This window comes from Tamandua tetradactyla, chromosome 25 (genome assembly GCF_023851605.1).
Source record: "Tamandua tetradactyla isolate mTamTet1 chromosome 25, mTamTet1.pri, whole genome shotgun sequence".
NCBI lineage: Eukaryota > Metazoa > Chordata > Mammalia > Pilosa > Myrmecophagidae > Tamandua > Tamandua tetradactyla.
Window position 1 is genome coordinate 5218210 of NC_135351.1, and position 18814 is coordinate 5237023.

General features: G+C 47.0%; 1 protein-coding gene across 2 annotated transcripts in view; it reads right to left on the reverse strand.

Annotated features, from left to right (window-relative positions):
- SLC22A23 (solute carrier family 22 member 23) overlaps nucleotides 1-18814 on the reverse strand; it is a 227978-nt gene that overhangs the window by 13818 nt on the left and 195346 nt on the right. Inside the window, exons 5-8 of one of the 2 annotated variants that reach the window (XM_077143888.1) lie at nucleotides 17986-18113; nucleotides 5271-5373; nucleotides 2467-2699; nucleotides 239-271 (exon numbers count right to left, since the gene is read on the reverse strand). In XM_077143888.1, coding sequence (XP_077000003.1) covers nucleotides 239-271; nucleotides 2467-2699; nucleotides 5271-5373; nucleotides 17986-18113 — 497 coding nt within the window. Of the gene's footprint in view, nucleotides 1-238; nucleotides 272-2466; nucleotides 2700-5270; nucleotides 5374-17985; nucleotides 18114-18814 lie in introns of those variants that run through there. The other variant, XR_013168803.1, reaches the window with a different exon arrangement.

Sequence of the window (18814 nt, forward strand, 5' to 3'; positions counted from 1 at the left end):
AAGCGGGACTGCAGTGGGGAGAAGGAGCAGCTCTTTCTATAGGCAAAGGGGAGCAGAGAATACAAATGTATGCTTATAGTGTCCAACCTACGGCCAACTTCAGCTGCATCTCTTGGAGAGGAAGGAGGTGGAAAGAGAGAGGAAAAGGAAACCACAGTCCATGAATCTTTATGAAAATACCCATGTGAATGTCATAAAAGGGTAAGGAAGGGTATGGCCCACCCGCTCGGGGGCTTACCTGAGTCTGGATGCTGGCTGTATTTTCCAATCACTGGATCCGCGGAAACGAATGCACCCACATAGACAGGAAGAGAAAAAGCAGGGAAGGAGAGAAGAGAGCACATCAGGTCCAAAATCACTGCCGTTTCCCAGGGGTGTGTTTAAATGCCCCTCCTCATCCTCGAGGAGGGCTGGCTGCACCCCCAGGTCTGGACCGCTCAGGAGCCACTGGGAAACCTCAGGGGGGTTGGACCACACAATGGCTGAAAGAGCCCCTGGCCTTTACCTGAGAGGATATCCCTTTTCTTCAGAAGTGGACACGGAACTATGGAGTGTTCAAGGAGCGTGGTGTTTACAACCTGCTCTCACATGTTGAGAAAATAGATAAGCAAATAGATGGATGGGCAGACAGATGCACAGATAGAATGGAACAACAGATGTGGCAAAATGTTCAAGCTGGTGGGTCTGGGTATTTGGGGGAGGGGTGTTTGTGTTGGCATTCTCTGGGGTTTGTATTATTTTTTGCAACTGTCCTGTACGTTTAAAATGATTTCAAAATAAAAAGTTTAAGGTAAAACAAACAAACCCCAAACTCCAAATCCTGGCTGACCTGGGGGGTGCAGACGGGGGTACGTCCTTTAGGATAGGGACCCCAGCCCATCTCTCTAACCTCAAACCAAAGGGTGAACTGTATCGTGTGAAAATTATTCCAGTCACCGCTGGTCTGTGCTCCAGAGAGAGCCGCAAAGCTGGGGTGGGGGCCCCGGTCAGGGGGCTCCTTTGTGCTCCAAGCCCTGCTCCTCGTGGCACCTTGCCACATCCATGAAGCTCCTGAGGCATTCCTGCTCACAGGCCACCAGGGTGTCTCCATGTCACCTGAGGTGGAGGTACCTGGCCGTGTTTCCCCAAGCCAGGTGAGCTCTGCAGGGGGACCCTGAGGGCAAGGAGCAGACACGGACCTGTCCTTGCCCGCCACCAGGAACAAGGGAATAAGACGAAGTACACCCCCATCCAGTGGGCGCTTTGTGACAGCTGAGTTTGCGTGATATGCCGTACGCACCGACTCACATAAGTCGGAAAATTTGCTCCCGTGTTGGAAACTAGCTCTTCTATGAATCAATTTGCATGAGGTTTTGGTTTTCCTTTTGTCCCTTCTGTTCTGGACACTGATTTCTGCACCTCAGATGACTCAAAAACCCGAAACACTACAAAGTTTTTTGTTTTCTTAGCAGCTTCGATCTATTGTGCAAGTGGACAACCGGAGAGTCTAAAACAGCAGCTCCATTTGTCTAGTAAAGAAGTGGCCCCATTCTGAGTCCAGCATGCTGAGCCTGTCTCAGGAGCCATGCCTAGGGGTGAGGAGAAGGCGTGGGGGCTTGGCCCATTCATGGACCAGCCCCAGGTACCCCTTCCCCACCACCAGAGATGCTGTGGGGTTTCCCACACTCTGGGAGGCAGGCATTTGCTCACCAGGAACTGTACTGGGCTTGCCTGCTGCAGTTAGAATGATCAGATGGATCCTATAGCTCTGTTTTAAAGGCTTTTCCCTTTACTGAGAAATCCTAATGAGTTTGGGAGCGTCTACTAAAAGCAGTGCGGTGTCTAACGGATTTGCCTACCCCTTTAATTTCACATGAAAGAAACACATCCTTTGTTCTTTGTCATGTGATGCATCACCTAGGAATGGGCTGCCAAGTAATGCAAGTCTCCTCTGGAATAATGGAGCAGCACAGGCCCCACATGGATACATGGAGGTGGGAAAGACGCTGCATGGATCTGCAGGGCAGAGGGGAGGGAAGGCTCAGGATGTTCACAGACATTGTCATTAAAGATTGGTCCTTCCCAAAGGGTTTCCTTCTGAGCTGCTGGTTTTGGAATAATGACTCTATTTTCAGGCAACCTAATACTTTTTCTAAAGTTTTACTTTCCCTGGAGCCTCTTAGAACACTTCGGTGGTAGAAGCCTCCTCTCTCCACCAGTGCCCCGCCCTGCACCCTTCCCCATCCTGCATGCAGTCCCATCCCTTCCTGTACCCCATGTCCTCTTCCAGCACTCCACATCCTGTTCCCAGACCCCTGACCCCCTTCCTGCAACCCTCTCCATCCTGCACCCACCCTTGCCTGCTCACAGTTGAGCAACCCCCTCCCCTCCCCTCCCCCACTCACAGTTGAGCAGCCCCCTCCTCCCCTCCCCCACTCACAATTGAACAGCTCGCCACCCCCCACCCCCACCCCCGCCGCCACTCACGGTTGAGCAGCCCGAGCTGCAGCAGCGAGGCTAGGGCGGTGAGGATCATGAAGAGCAACAGGCCGCCCCTGCGGCCCAGGAACCTGACCACCACGCACATGGCCAGGCAGGAGGCCAGGGCAATGCCGGCCGTGGTGTAGTAGTCGGCATAGAAGTTCTCCAGCAGCGGCACCTTCACCTCGTGGCCCATCATGCTCCTGGCGAAGCAGTGGTGGATGCCGAACCCCGTCAGCCTACGCGGAGGCACCCGCGTGAGCCGGAAGGGCAGGACCCGCGGCACCCCGCCGCCCTCTGGGGAGCCCCTCAGCAGGGAGCACGGTGCCCTGGCTCCCATAAACTAAGGCATCGCAGGGAGGAACGCAAAGGGAAGATGTCAAAGAGCTGTCGGGAGCGCCCCCTATCCCCACCCCTACCCCATGGCTTGAGCAGAGAGGTGAGCTAGGAGCAGAGACCTTTCCTTCAGCAGCGCCCCTGCACGTGGACCCGGCATGCGAGACAACCGGAAGTGGACCGGGGTTTGCACTGGGTGGGAGAGAAATTGGGAAAGCTGGCAGGAGCCAAATTCTGGTGGGCCATGTCACCACTGCCCTTGGGGCTTCAGGGGGGCTAGAGCATAGCTGCAGCACCAACGCCTGAGCAGCTTCCTGAAGGGGCAGCTGGTTGCCCTGTGAAAGGAGGGCCTGGAAGGGGTGAGCTTTGCTCCATCTACAGGAAGGCACTGAGGGCTCCTGCCACCACGTGTTCTAGAGGCAAAACGGCACCACCGAGGTGGGGCAGAAGGCAAGGTGCCCCTGAGACTTGCTTTGGGCAGTTGGGTGGAGGCAGTGCCAGGCTTGGATCAGAGGAGAGCTGTTGGGGGGAGCGGGGCCGTCTGTAGGGGTGTGTGGAGGCTGGAACCGCAGGCAGGGAGGGGACCACGGAATGTTCCATTTTGGTCATGTTAATTATAAGTTGCCTATTCAGCATCCCGTGTTTCAGTGGACAGAGTTGAGGGCTTAGATCGATGCTTTAAAGGCTCTGACATGTGGAAAGGAGGAAAGGTGCGGAGGCAGGAGGAACACCAGGAGAGGTGACAGCACGAAGATTCGGAGGGGAGAGCATTCCCCAATGGAGGCAGTGTCACTGGTGACCAGCAGTGCTGACGATCAATTGACAAAGCGTGGGCAGAACACGGACTGCTGGGCTTGACAGTGGGAGGGCCCATGTGACATGCTGGAGGCTGGGTTGGGCATGTGGTGACACTGGAAACCTGGCCAGCCTGGCCTGAGGACAGGCACGAGTGTGAGGAGGCGCAGCAGCTGCAGGCAGCAACTCAGCAAGGTTCTGCTATGCTTATGTACTGAAAAGACAGATTCTGGAGAGAGAAACTAATGATGAAAGGGAGGGGAGGTGCAGGTGCAAGAGGAAATGGGGTACTGGGGCCCAGGATGGGGAACAGGGACAGCTGGTCATTGCAATTGGAGAGAAGGGAGAGAGAGGATCCTGGTCACAGAGTTGGTGGATTTGGTGAAGCGGAGACGAGGGAGTGCCTGTCTGATGGGTCCAGCTTGCTCAATGGACCTTGAAGCAAGACCATTAGTAGGAGCAGGAGGGGGACACTGGGAGCACTGGCCGTTGGAGGAAACAGAAGGCATGCAATCATTGTTTGGAGGGTGGACTGACAGGAGCAATGACGCCAGGCTGGGTACTGTTGGCCATGGCTTTAAAGTGAGGACAGTCAGCACAGAAGGGTTTTTTCCAGCTACTTCCAATGGTATGGTGTAGAGGTATAGCACGTGCCCAGCACACATCTAGTTTTACACCCATCAAACGCCCAGCACATGTCCAGCCTGTGCCCAGCACACCTACCACATGTCCAGCACACCTCAAGTGTATATCCTGCCAGGCTGCTGCAATGGAGTTTAGTGGGGCATGGGATGGAGGGTGGGTGCAGTGAGTGGTTAAGTGATGGAGCGGGAACGCTAGGTGGGGAGGGAGGAAATGTAGGAGATGCAAGACGGGGAGGGCATGGCAGGGGCCCTGGACTGGAAGAGTCAGTGAGAAGGATTGTCGGGGTGGGGGCTCTCGGAGAACAGGGAAGGAGGATAGGGCATGGAAGCCGGGTAATGAGCTGGAGACCCCAAGGTGGTTGGGTGACTGGGGCTGGTGAGGTCAAGAGTGTGTTTGTGGCCGAGGTGGGGATGGGGCATGCACACCCCAGTAGCCCATGATGGCAGCAGCCTGAGAGAAATAGAGCCATCTGTCCATGGCTGGTGGAGGCAGCCACAAGGAGGTGCAGGGGTGCTGTGTTCTAGTGTCTAGAACCTCCTTGGAGCTATGGAGGAACCACCTGGAAGCAAGGGGATGTCTACTCCACCCCTAGGGTTGGAGGTGGCTCCTGCTGCTGGATGGGGGGCAGGCTGACAGCAAGCTTGGACAAAACCCAGCACTTCTCTGGGACTCTAAAAGGAGAAGTCATCCTTCCCCAAAGGCATCCTCTGAGGCCCAAATGCAAGCAGAGAGCAGGAATGGCCAGGGTTTCTGCTGCCAGGAGGGGTCTAGGTAAGGGGAGGGTGTCAATACTGTGAGCGTGGATCAGCGCCCTCCTGCCAGGGCCTGGATACCAGCTGTGTTGTGTTCAGAAACAGCCGGGGACATGGGACTGTCCCTTTGTGGGCATCTCGTACTCTTGTTGCAATAGTGTATTTAATTCTTCTCCCAGGAAACCTCTCCCCTCTACCAGTATGAAACATGAGAAGCAGTGTCCAGTACCTTCCTGTCCACCCCCACCTCCAGCCCATGCACCCCCTCCTCTCGTCACTCACGAGTTCACACACAGGACCACAATGTTTTTCCACAGGTTCCTGGTCCCCACCACCTTCACAATGCAGACTTTCTTGGGCCTTCTGGAAAGTTCCTTCTCTAGCTCTGAAAGGGAATAGAAGCAGATGACCCTTTCAGATGGTGCAGAGGAAGACCCCGGGCAGGGGACAACAAGGACCAGCCCATTTCCCAGATTCAGATACCATGTAAAGGGGATGGTTTTTCCTTTAAGCCAGGGGCAGGCGTCTATGCTTTAAGGATAGAAAATGAGGTCTCAGAGATGCTAACTTGAGTTAGAATTTCCCTCCAGTGCCTGACCGAGAGCCAAGAGATGCCGTCTGTATAAATTTCCCACGTGGGTCCTTTTATTGGAACCTGGCAAGATACACACAAATAATCAAATTGTGGAGATGCACTGCACTTTTGCCTAAGTATGGAACTTAATGATGATATTCTAGGTTACAGAGGTTTTAATTAGGCCCTGGGCAAATCAAAACAAGCAGTTCTCTGTTCTTAGAGTATCTCCATCCAGTCCACACCACTCATGACTTGGAGACGTGGAGAACCGCCAGCTGAGAAGCTTCTTCATGCTGCTGCACACAACTTAAGATGGTTGTAGCTACTCTTCTTTTTCTAATACTACAACTTGAGCATGTGATAGATAAAAATATGTAAGTGCCCTTTTGAAAGGATGATGTGCCCTAGAAAAGCCATGTTTTAATCCTGATCCATCTTGTGGAGTCAGCCATTCTTTTAATCCCTATTCAGCACTGTAGGGTGGGACTTGATTAGATTATCTCCAAGGAGCTATGACACACCCAATTGTGGGTATTAACCTTTGATTCGAGGGAGGTGTGGCTCCACCCATTCCAGGTAGGTCTTAATTAGTTCACCTGACTCCTTTAAAAGAGGAAACATTTTGGAGAGGGCCACGAGATCCGTGAGAGTCCACGCAGCGAGAGACCTTTGGAGATGAAGAAAGAAAATGCACCTGGGGGGAGCTTCATGAAACAAGAAGCCGGGAGAGAAAGCTAGCGGATGTCGCCATGTCCAGCTGAGAGAGAAATCCTGAACTTCATCAGCCTTTCTTGAGTGAAAGTAACCTCTTATTGGTGCCTTAATTTGAACATCTTTATAGACTTGCTTAAATTGGGACATTTTCATGGCCTTAGAACTATAAACTTGCAACTTAATACATATTCCCTTTTAAAAGCTGTTCTGTTTCTGGCATATCACATCCTGGCAGTTAGCAGAACAGTATACATGCATGAACGTACACCTACCTGTCCATGAGTCTGTGTATCTATGTACATGTTTTGCGTCATAGTCAACAGTCACCAGAGCTAAGGGTATTGAACAGGATGGAAAGACGTTTTGGCTCAAAGGGAAGTAGGTGACTCTAAAGTCATGAGTCTGTGTTTCTTGGGAGTCTCAAACTGGTTCAGAAAGCCATTTTGAAAGGGTTGTACATGTGAGAATAAGGTTATGTGGTGTGGTCCTGGTGTGGGCCTGTTAATTTAATACCAAGGGAAATCAACAGAGGAAATGCCTCAGCTCTGGACATCTCCATGGCTGGGTGCAAGTGGAGATGTCCCAATCCAGCCACTGGCCCCGCTTAAAACTCTCCTGCCATGGGGCATGGCCACTCAGAACCTCCTGACTGATGAGTGAGAAAAGGAAAAGGGCTGGGTGGACAGTGCTCCCTAACACCATCAAGGTCATGAGAAATAAGGGAAGATGGAGGAACTGCCAGAGCTCAGAGGAGATGGGGAGATGCAAGGACTGGATGCCACGATGGTGCCAGGACTGGATCTGGGACCAAAAAAAGAAGGTGTGCCTGTTTGAAACTATTATGTACTCCAGAAAAGTCAGTTTTAATTCTGATCCAATCTTGTGGGGCCAACCTGTTGTTTGGGGTGGGAAAGTTTGATTGGACTGTTTCCATGGAGATGTGACACACCCAGTTGTGGGTGTGACCTGTGATTAGATGGAGATGTGACTCCACCCATTCAGGGCGGGTCTTGACTAGCTTACTGGAGTCCTTTAAAAGGTGAAACATTTTGGAGAAACCTCAGATGCAGATGCTTAGAGAACAGTTGGCTTCAGAGCTGACAAAGACACGGATGTTTGGAGATGCTTGGAGTCCTGACAGAGAAAGAACAGATGCCTACACATGGCAGAGCCCAGCAGACATCGCCATGCCCTTCCCACGAGATGCTAAGCAAGCCAGAACCCAGAGTTGTGTCCCGGAGGAGCTAAGTAAAGTCTCACTGACACTTAGAGAGGAAATCACTGGCATCAGAAGCTGGAAGCAATGAACCTGGGAACAAGAACCTGCAGATGCCAGCCACATGCCTTCCCATGTGACAGACATCAGCCTTTCATGAGTCAAGGTATATTTTCCTGGATGCCTTAGTTTGGACATTTTTTTGGCTTTAGAACTGTAAATTTGTAACATAATAAATTCCCTTTACAAAAGTCACTTTATTTCTGGTATTTGCATTCTGGCAGCTTTAGCAAACTAATATGGAAGGTATGCATGGGGAAACCGGTGAACCCCAAACAAGGCATGGGGATCAGGTAATAGTGATGCCCCAAGGTCAGTCTCTTGGTTTTGACAACAGTATTCTGATGATATAAGATATGAACAATAATGAGACTGGATGAGGGATATCCAGGGACTCTGTATTATGTCTGTGGCTTTTCTGTAAATCTAAAATTATTCTGAAATAAAAAGTTGAGTTAATAAAAAAAAGTGAGTGGGTATCCTCTGAGACCCCAGGTGACATCAACCTTTCCCAGGGACTGTTGTTGAAGTAACAGGTAGCTGAGGTCCCTGGCTCCCTGGTACAGCTGAGGTCCCTGGCTCTCTGGTAGTACTTAGCAAACCAAAATAAATTCCCCTTCTAAAAGCAGAACCCCTTCTAAAAGACAGCAGAACCAGAAGGTGGTAGCTTAAGAGGAGGCCTTGGATGATGATAACGAAGATGATGAAGAAGATGTAAATAACAATGATAGCAGAACCAACTCAGATGAACCATGTGGCAAAATCGGCCTTTCTTGAGTCAAGGTATCTTTCTCTGGATGCCTTAGTTTGGACATTTTTATAGCCTTAGAACTCATAACTTAATAAATTCCCCTTCTAAAAGCAACCCATCTCTGGCAAAATGGGGCAAAACCACTGTGCTGGTCTCAAAGTGTTGTGTACACTAGGAAAGCCATGTCCTTCAAACCTGGTTCAATATTGTAGGGTGAAAATCTTTGATTGGATTGTTTCATGGAGATGTGGCATACCCAATTGTGGATGGGGCCATTTGATTAGATGGAGATGTGACTCCACCCATCCAAGATGGCAGTTACTAGAGTCCTTTAAAAGGAAGACATGTTTGGATAAAGCAAGCTTCAGAGCTCACAGAGACGTAGACATATGGAGATGCTTGTAGAGCCAACAGAGAGAGCAGACATTGCAATGTGCCTTCCCACAAGATACTGAGCAAGCTAGAATCCTGAGTTGTGTCCTGGAAGAGCTAAGTGAAGGCCCACAGATGCTTAGAGAGGAAACTACTAGCATCAGAAGCTGGAAGCAGTTGAAGCAAAAACACAAATCGGCCTTTCTTGAGTCAAGGTATCTTTATCTGGATGCCTTAGTTTGGACATTTTTATAGCCTTAGTACTCATAACTTAATAAATTCCCCTTCTAAAAGCAACCCATCTCTGGTTAAGATTGCATTCTGGTAGTACTTAGCAAACCAAAACACCACCATCTTAGTAATAGGCTTCTCTCAAATTTAAATTAAAAGGCTGCTACTATATCCTAATTATCAGATAGTGACACTTCAAGGAGACTCATGCTCTAATTTGGAAAAGCATCTGTTTTGTTCTCCCAGGACAATTTTGTCGAAGAAAATAAAAGTTTTCTTCTGTTTCCAGCAAAATAATAATATAATATTAAAATAATAATATAATATAATAATAAACGTTTAGAAATAAATCTATTTTCTTGAGTGAGAGATAAATCTCAGACCATGAAAATAAAATAGAACATTTTATAATGTATAAAGTCTTCTAGTTTGGTGACTGGATTTTTAAACATTGTTTTCTACTTTAAAAATGACCACTGGGCAGGCCACGGTGGCTCAGCAGGCAGAGTTCTCACCTGTCATGCCAGAGGCATGTGTTCGATTCCCAGTGCCTGCCCATGCAAAAAAAAAGAAAATTAAAAATGACCACTGAATTATAATGTTTGATGTCTATGTACACACACACAAAAGTGGTGAAGGAGGGGACCCCAGTCTACTGAAAAAACTTTGACATTCTGGAGGAAATAAAATTGCCTGGGGGGGGTCCATGTTCAGCCTCTAAGCCCCAGTACTGGTGGATCATAGGGTACACCCCACCCTGGGATGCCCCCTGTTCAACTCTCTCTTCCACCTCTTCCCCCTCCAACCTGTGGCTACAAATGAATTTTGACTATTATGTAAAACAGATGCATACATATTATGGATGCATAGGCATGCAGATGTTTATATACATACATATTTTTAAAATGCAATTTGAAGACATGAAGGTTTAAGGAGTTTTTATTTTAAAAACATTTTTTTTTTTCTGAGGGGGGATTCAGTGTCCCCAGAAGGGGCACAGAGGGAGAAGGAATAATTCTATGTTTGAGGTTATGCTGAGTTTCCAGAACTTCTTTACTTCCATGTTTAGGGATAAAGCCTGAGCCCTACACAGGCCAGAGCTGCTGGCATTTTGGCTTCTACCCCCACACAACTCTTGACTCCTGAAATCCCTTCACCTTTGTTTTCCCTTCAGCAGAAATCAGCTAATTTGATTTACAGACATATTTTCTATATACTTAAAATTTAAAAAAAAATTTAAAAGAGCACTGAGTATCTCCACTGTTGTTGTATAAAAATAATCAGAAACCAATTATAACAGCCACACATTCATATCATGTGATTCTTGCACCAAGAACATTTAAATGCCCGTTAGTATATTCATACAGGTTTTTAAAAAATGTGGTCTATATGCAATTCCTAATATATTACTGTGTGTGAAATAAGATGCTGCTAAAGAAACCATAGCAATTGTATTTTGACGTGACATTTTTCATAGCATTATAACCTAACTTAAACCCAGTGTCTACAGATTTGACCGTAGCCTACAGAGGTGTCATTCTAAATGGAATTAAATTAACACTTCTAGGGCTATTGATGTTTTCTTAAGACCTTTGTTCCTGTTATCTCCAGTTTATCAATAGCAACGTGAAGCTTCCTCAGCACTAAATTTGCTCTTCTCGGACAAAACTCCACAACCTCTGAGTTATAAAAAAATATTGAGGTAGTTCAGTGGCTAGAATGCCTGCCTTCCATGCAGGAGATCTGGGTTGGATTCCCAGACCATGCAACCCCCCCCCCCAAAAAAAAAATTGAGATGACTTCTTAGACATAAGCTGATACAAGAAGTCCTTTGGTCTCTGTGGTAGCTTGGTGTTATGAGCCCCAAAAAACGCGTTTTTAATCTAATCTGTGGGTGTGAAGCTGCCACAAATACGGCCTTTTGATAAGGTTACTTCAGTTAAGGTGTAGCTCAACCCTATCAGGATGGGTCTTAATTCTGTTACAGGAGCCTTACAGAGAAGCGTACAGAGAGAGAAACCACTGGAACCAGCCAGAAGCTAGAAGTCAGTAGAATCAGGAAGAGAAAGGAAAAGATGCTGCCATGTGTGTTGTCATGTGATGAAGAAGCCAAGGAATCCCAACAGTTGTAAGCCAGCCAGCAAAGTGCCTTCTGGTTTCTGAAACCATAAGCCAATAAATTTCTTTTGCTAAGCCAACCCATTGTGTGGTATTTATTTTAGCAGCTGGGAAACTAAAACATCCTCTCTAGTCACCAGATGGAAATCACAGGGACTATTCTAAGGTCCTTGCATGTGAAAAATAAAAAGGAACAAAAGGGGAATTGAGAGCTGATCAGACATTGAACATTGCGAAAGCATCCACTGAAAACACTCCTTCTCTCTGGACCCTTCCCAAACTCTTCAACCCTCTTGATTGAGAATCAGTAGAAACATTTCAAACCAAAACCCATATAGCTCTTCTTTAATTCCAACAAACCAGGTATCTCCTACTCCATCCTGCAGCCAGTTTTTGCCCCTATTCTTTTGTACTTCAACTAAAAATGAGAAGTCCCTCTTGATCCCTGTTAGAAAACCAGAGTTAGCAGGTCAGGCAAGGCTTCTGGTTCCCTTCCTAACCATTTGCACAGCTCCCCAGGATGCAACAAAGCAATGGTGGGTTCTGAGAAACCTGGCAGAATCCCAGATTTTCCCCTTCTTAGTTGAGCTTCCTTGGGAGAGTTACATGGCTGCTCCAAGCCTCAGTCTTCTCATCTGTTACATGGAACAATGAGGACCAAATGAAAGGTGTGAGACACATCCCCACAAAACTCCATCAATACAAATCCTTCCTACTCCTAGTGTTCCTGCTGGCCTAGAGATTGTCCTGGTTTCTCTACAGAATGGAAAGATGGTCCTGAAAATCCACTGGGAGGAAGTCACAGTCTCTGTGTATTTTAGGACTCCAACTGTGAACCAAACCAATGGTAGATCACTCAAGACCAGGCTCGGGAGGTGCAGATTAAAAAAACACAGAAGGATAATTTTAGTTAACTCAGGTGGGGTCTGAGGTAACCGGCTTTACTTTTACACTTGTGTACAATGCTATTGTGTTACTGTGAAATTAGAAGAGCACCAGTTATAGAAACGAAAGAGGAGATGAAGTATGACAAAGATGACAAAACCAATGTTGATGGCACAGAAGAAGCCACTGCAAGAGTCCTCAAAAAAAAAAAAACACAAAAACACAAACTAAAAGCTCCATGGTTCTGAGCCCATGTTCAGGGTAGAGAAAGTTCCGGTTCTCTCTCTCCGCTCCAGCCCTTCCCCCCTGGGGTTGGGATTTAGAAATGGCAGCCGTTGGCCGTTCATGCAAGTCTGCTTCAGAAGCAAACAAGAGGAGGTAAGTTTCAACATGGACCTTATTATAAAGTCAACTCAATCCAAAATCTACCCCATTCTTGCCAATGGAGCCAGCGCTGCTGGTCTCTGTAAATGTTCTCTCAATGCCCACATGGTTTCACTTAGTCTGCAATCCCTCACACCAGACGGAGAAGTAGTCTATGCAAATGGTCAAAGGCAAGTGCTCCCTTTGGAGCTCAAATCTTAAGCCCCTGGGCTGAAATCTTAAGCCCCTCACATGCCATCAGCGCAACTGTGGGCAAGTTACCTAATATTGGGGACTCTGAGGTGGTCTGGTATGGTAGAACCTCTCTCCAACATCAAATTCTACACAGAATGACAAGGCAAAGAGTAAGGCAGGTGGGGAGGGCAGGAGATAGACCCTCTGCTCCTGAGAATGGCTGGGCTGGAGGCCCAGGTGGGCCTGATGTCTGAACCCTCCAAAAACAGAGACTCATTGTCCCTCCTGGTAGTGCCAGGCCAGGCTGTCCGTCTGATGGGAGCTGCCTAGGAGGGTGCAGTGCAAACAGCTGCCACCCAGGGTGAAAGAAAGGGGGTGGTGCAAGTTCACCTGACTGCTGCGGGCCTCGCTTGACACTGACAGTTCCTTCCACGTGGAGGGAACCTCAGGAGTGGGAAGTAGTGGCCCCCCAATACTCAGCCTCTTTGCACCTCGTTTCCCCAACTGTCAGGTAGGGATATTAGTTTCATCTACCCTGCAAAGCTCTCATAAGCGTTAATGAGATGAAGGATGTGAGGAGCCCCATGCTTTGCAATTTATTACTAAAGCCAAAAGGTTGAGTGTAGCACTCCTACCAGGATTGCTTTTTCCACTGGGCTGCCATCTACACAGCCAGATTTGGAATCAGCAGGCTTCTTCCTCCTACTACAAATATTCGAAGTCTTGGGAATTACGGCTTGGAAGGTGAGCTGCCTGTGCTTGGGTGTGTCTGCTGACACTGATGGTTGTAGGAGTAACACGGTGAGGATGACGTGGGGGAGAGCACTCAAATAGCTGCAAGTAACTCAGCTGCAAACCCTACTAAAAAATGAGACGTGTTCTGACTCCCAAAGGTGGACCTTCCTGGCAATGTTGGACAGAAATCCTAGAATGAGGCAAAGAGTAAGGCAGGTGGGGAGGGCAGGAGATAGAATGAGCTGAGACTCAGCATCAAGGGATTGAGAAAACCTTCTCAACCAAAAGGGGGAAGAGTGAAATGAGACAAAGTTTCAATGGCTGAGAGATTCCAAACAGAGTTGAGAGGTTATCCTGGAAGTTATTCTTATGCCTTAAATAGATATCACCTTGTTACTCAAGATGTAATGGAGAGGCTGGAGGAAACTGCCTGAAAATGTAGAGCTGGTTCCAGTAACCATGTTTCTTGAAGATGATTGTATAATGATATAGTTTTCACAATATAACTGTGTGATTGTGAAAACCTTGTGTCTGATGCTCCTTTTATCTACCTTGTCAACAGACGAGTAGAACATATGGAATAAAAATAAATAATAGGGGGAACAAATGTTAAAATAAATTTAGTTTGGAATGCTGGTGATCAATGAAAGGGAGGGGTAAGGGGTATGGTATGTATAATTCTTTTTTCTGTTTTTTATTTCTTTTTCTAAATAGAGCAAATGTTCTAAGAAATGATCATGATGATGAATATGTAATTATGTGATGATATTGTGAATTACTGATTATATATGGAGAACGGAATGATCAAAATAGGAATGTCTGCATTTATTTGGTGTTTTTTTGGTATTTAAAAAAATAAAATAAAAAAATTATTAAAAAAAATGAGACATTCAAAAATTATCTGAAGAACACACTTTAGGAAAAGAAATGGAATATTTAAGATTATTAGGTTTCTTTTGGCACATATCTAAGGCGGGGATGCAACTGTCAGGGGCACGAGCCCCCGATTCTCTCCCCTTCTCTGATACCTATATCCGAGCTTGAGACACCCAGTTACCCAGAGGCGATGTATTCCACAACTGTGGTTGGTGCCCGTGAGAAATTTCCATAACCCTTCCTGACCGCAGGAGACCTAAGGTCATTGATTTAACATATCTTCATGGAAAGTGCCTGGCGTGAGGTGTTTGGCTAGAGGGAGGTTACAGCAGGCACTGGACAGACTCTGACTTGCCTTTCTAGCCCTCAGAGCACTGTGGTATGACAAATGTCAATGTGGAGTTACACAATCATTCAGCCCTTTTGGGGTGAGAGCAGCAGGGCAAAAGGCTCATGACTGTAACAGCATATAATGGGGGACTATACCAGTTTGAATCTATTGTATATCCCAGAAAAGCCAAGTTCTTCATTCAGTAGTGCTAGGTGGAATCTTTTTTACTGTTTCCATGGAGATATGACCCACCCAGTTGTCAGTATAACTTTTGATTAGATGGTTTCCATGGAGATGTCTCTACCCATTGAAGGTGGGGCTGCTTCCTGGAGCCCTTTAAGAAGGAACCATTTTGGAGAAAGGTTTAGAGTCATCAGAACCAACAGAGTCCACACAGCCAGAGACTTTTGGAGATGAAGAGAGAAAATACCCCCAGGGAGCTTCATGAAACCAGAAGCCAGAAGAGAAAGCTAGCAGACCTTGCCATGTGCCCTCCCAGCTGAGAAAGAAACTCCAAACTTTATCAGCCTTTGTTGAGTGAAGGTAACCTCTTGTTGGTGCCTTAATCTGGACATTTTCACAGCCTTAGAACTGTAAACCTGCAGCTTAATAAATTCCCCCTTTTAAAAGCTGTTCCAGTTCTGGCATATTGCTTCCGGCAGCTAGTAAACTAGAAAAGGGGCTGACCTGGTCCTGGGAAGTGGGCGCTGACTTGGTCCCTGAGGAGCTGGCCAAGAGAAGAATGGGGTGGTGAGAAATAAGAGGGAATTTCAATTGGGAAGGCCCGAGAGAGATAGTATGATGCATTTGGGGGACCAAGGGAAGGCCAGAGGGTCTGGGGAGAGGTAGACGAAGATCAGGTAGGGCCTCAGAGTTTTTGCTGTAAGGATTTAGAGATTTATATTACATGCCCTGGAAAGCCACTGGAGACTTTTTGCACAGCCGGGGGAGCTGATCCCATCATAGCTCATCTGGTTTCTATGGGAGAAGCAATGGCAGCGAGGCAGGAGGCAAAGTGGTAGACCAGTTAGCAGGCTGGTGAATTGGTCTGAGGAAGAGATAACAGCTCAGGTGACAGGGTTGGCAGCGGGGGCCAGGTGAGGCTGCAGGAAGAGATTCCAAGCAGAAAGATGAGTCTAGACCAGGAAGATGGGAAGTAGTAGGCTTAGTCCCATAGCCCTGAGCAGAACTTTGCAATTGTGCTGAGGTACCTGACAGCTGGAAGGGGAGAAGAGCCCTGTGGCAGACAGGAAATGAATACCCCAAGGAGCAAACACAGCGGGAAGCACTCCCAGGTGAGGTAAAGCCCCCTCCTCTTCTTTGTTAAGTCAGGTTCACGTTATCAACTACCTCTCGTCCGACTGCCTGCCTGTGACACCTGGAGCAAAATAAACACCTGCCAGATTCACAAGCAAAGGGACTCTTTAAAAAGAAGACATAATACCACTTTCTAAGAATAGGAGAGAAATGAATCAGTGTCATTACGATAGAGAAAACATGCTTTCCCCAAAGAACAGTTTAACCAGAAAGAAGCAAAGTGTGATGATTTAAATTAAATAAATGTCAGAACAAATTGCTCGATAAGGATTCAGAGCCTTAGCCTATTAATGAATGGGGCCTGGAGAAGTTTGGGGCAGACAACTGGACATTCTGAAATGTGGGCAGCCTAAAAGGAGAAAAGCTCACTAAATACTCATTCCTGTCCATACAGTGATATCAGAATGTCTGTCTACAAAGTGTCCCTCATGTCGAAACAGCACAGCTAAGCAAGTTCTAGCAGGAATTCCTGGGTTTGAGTTCAGTCTGACTACTTACTAAACGTGTGGCCTCTTAGATACCTGTTTGTGCCTCAGTTTCTTCACCTGCCAAATGGGGATAATTAGAGCCCCTTTCTCAAAGGGTGTTGTGAAGAACTAGAAATTAATACATGTAAAGTCCTGAGGATAAATTATTAACTACATGTAAATCATTTAGGAAAGGGACCAAAATACAAACACTCTGGAAAAGTCATATTTATGATCATCATCATTCAGCAAGACACCAGGACTCAATATGCTCCAGGTACATCGGACCTGGCTCACGTCTTTTTTATTACGGTGGCGTGAGAGCTTTTGGTTTCCCTCAACTCTTCCGCCTGTGCTAACATGCCAGGTAGAGCAAGCCCCACCATACGGGTGACCTAACAGTACTGTCCCGGCTCTATGGGGCATGCCATCTTGGCCAGTTGGCATCATTATCTGGGGAATTTTTACAGACGTTGAAACCCAGACTTTGGGAATGAGGGGTCCAGTGTGAAGCTGACCTAGGAACCCTTTGGGCTTAGGGGATTCCAGAAGTCCTACCTCCCCTCCACCCTCAGGAGGCTTGCCCTCTCCTGACTCGGAGTTCCCAGGCATTCATTTCCCATTGTTAATGGACATCAGTCTCAATCACCTGTCACCTCAGAGCAAGGCATTCCCCAGCCACTGGACAGCCACCACCATTACCACCACAATCTGTTCCTCTACGCTGCTAAATTTTTCTTTACAACAGATTCCTCCTGACATATCACATATTTATTTTAATTGTTCACTGTGTGCCTTTTGCCTCTTGTGGGTAAGCTCCATAAGTGCAAGGCTTTGTCTTTTTAATTCCCTGACCCTAGAACAGTGTCTGGCATGTAGCAGGCACCTAGTAACGATTTGTTGGATGGATGAATGAATCGTGATCCCAAGTACTTCAGAACATTGGGGAGCATGCGAAAATGTGGATATATCCCCTCTTGGAAAAGAGGCCGTAGATTACTTCCCAGACAATTTTATAACAGTGGTGCTCCCTCTACAACAAAATCTGAGCTTGGGATTGGTCTATCAGTGGTTTTGAGAAAGACGTCTATGGACCACTTGTCTCAGAATCTCTTCTACTGCTTATGAACAATGCAAGGTCTCAGGGCTTAGGCCAAATCCAATGGATCCAAACCTCTGAGTGCAGAGAAGGGCTCCAGGATCTGGATTTTAACCATCTCCCGGGAACACACAGGATCCCAAGTTTGCAAGCCCTTGATCTAGAAATGTAAGAATTCTATGGGTCCAAACCATCAAACAAAAATACTCCAGAACTTCAATACTGAATTCGTTGGGTTCAGTTGCCTAATGAATAGGTCACGGGCAGAATTAGACATGGTGGCTCTTTGAAGGCCATACTTAGGGAAAGAGAGGTAGTGAGAAATCCCTAAATCCCCAAGCTGGGGCTCTGGTGGCATTAAAGCCTGGCAGGCAGGCAAAGTGGCATGCCAGGCCTTCCCAAATATTCTCTGGAAGACGAGCTATAGATCAGGCTCATTCCTCACATCTGGATTTGGCCAGGCTGCCTGGCCAAGGAAACCCACACCTACAAAGGTAGAATAGAATTCAGCCACACTCCTATACTCAAACTGTTGCTACTGCCCTATGCAGACCCACTTGGTGGGAATTACATGGTGCCAGCCAGCAGCCGTACTGGGGAGTGTGAGGTGGTGAATCCTGGGTCGCTGGACGAGCCTGGCACCCCTGCCCTACCCAGGTACTTGCCCGTTTGATGTAAACACATACTCACCCGGCATCACTCCTTTGATATCACTCTCGGGGTTCATGCAGTTTTTCTGTGTGAAGTGCAGGATCAGCTTCTTTGCAGACTCAAATTGCTGGGTAGCCATTAGCCACCGAAGGGACTCCGGGAATATCCTTCAAAGACAGAAAAGGGAAGCAGTGAATGTCCCCAGACTGCAGGCTGGGTGCCTCCAAGCTGCACAGGCATGTCTCACTGCTACATGGCCCATGTGCTTTCATGGGAGGTAAGTGTGTCAGGACTTTCATGGGCCAACCAGGGGAGCTAAGATGGCTGGGAACTGAAGTGTTTATACTTTGAGATTTAAAAAAAGTGGCAAGGACTGCGTCAAGAAATTGGCATTCAGTATTTTCCAAAATAATCGTGGATTTCTAAGAGGACATGCCAAGGGAAAATGCTGATAGTTTGTCATGAAAAACAAAAAATAATAGAGAGATTTTAAGTTTAAAAAATATCACCCCCAATAACTTCCACCCAGCAGTAATTATTTTCAGGCTTTGATCATCTGAAGGCTGAAACTCTCACAGGGGTGATTCTGCAAAAATATTTTCATTTTGCTGTGAACTGCATGCTATTTCTCCTTGAGATGATACCAGTGCTATTCAAGTTTTATTAGCAACAGAAACCTATTTCTTAGATGAAATCTTATGAGGTGTCCCAAAAGAAAAAAAAATAACTGGTGTTTTATTAATATATATATATATATATATATATTTTTTTTTTTTTGGCATGGGTAGGCTCCAAGAATCAAACCCGGGTCTCCGGCATGGCAGGTGAGAATTCTGCCACTGAGTTACTGTTGCACTGCCCTGTTTTA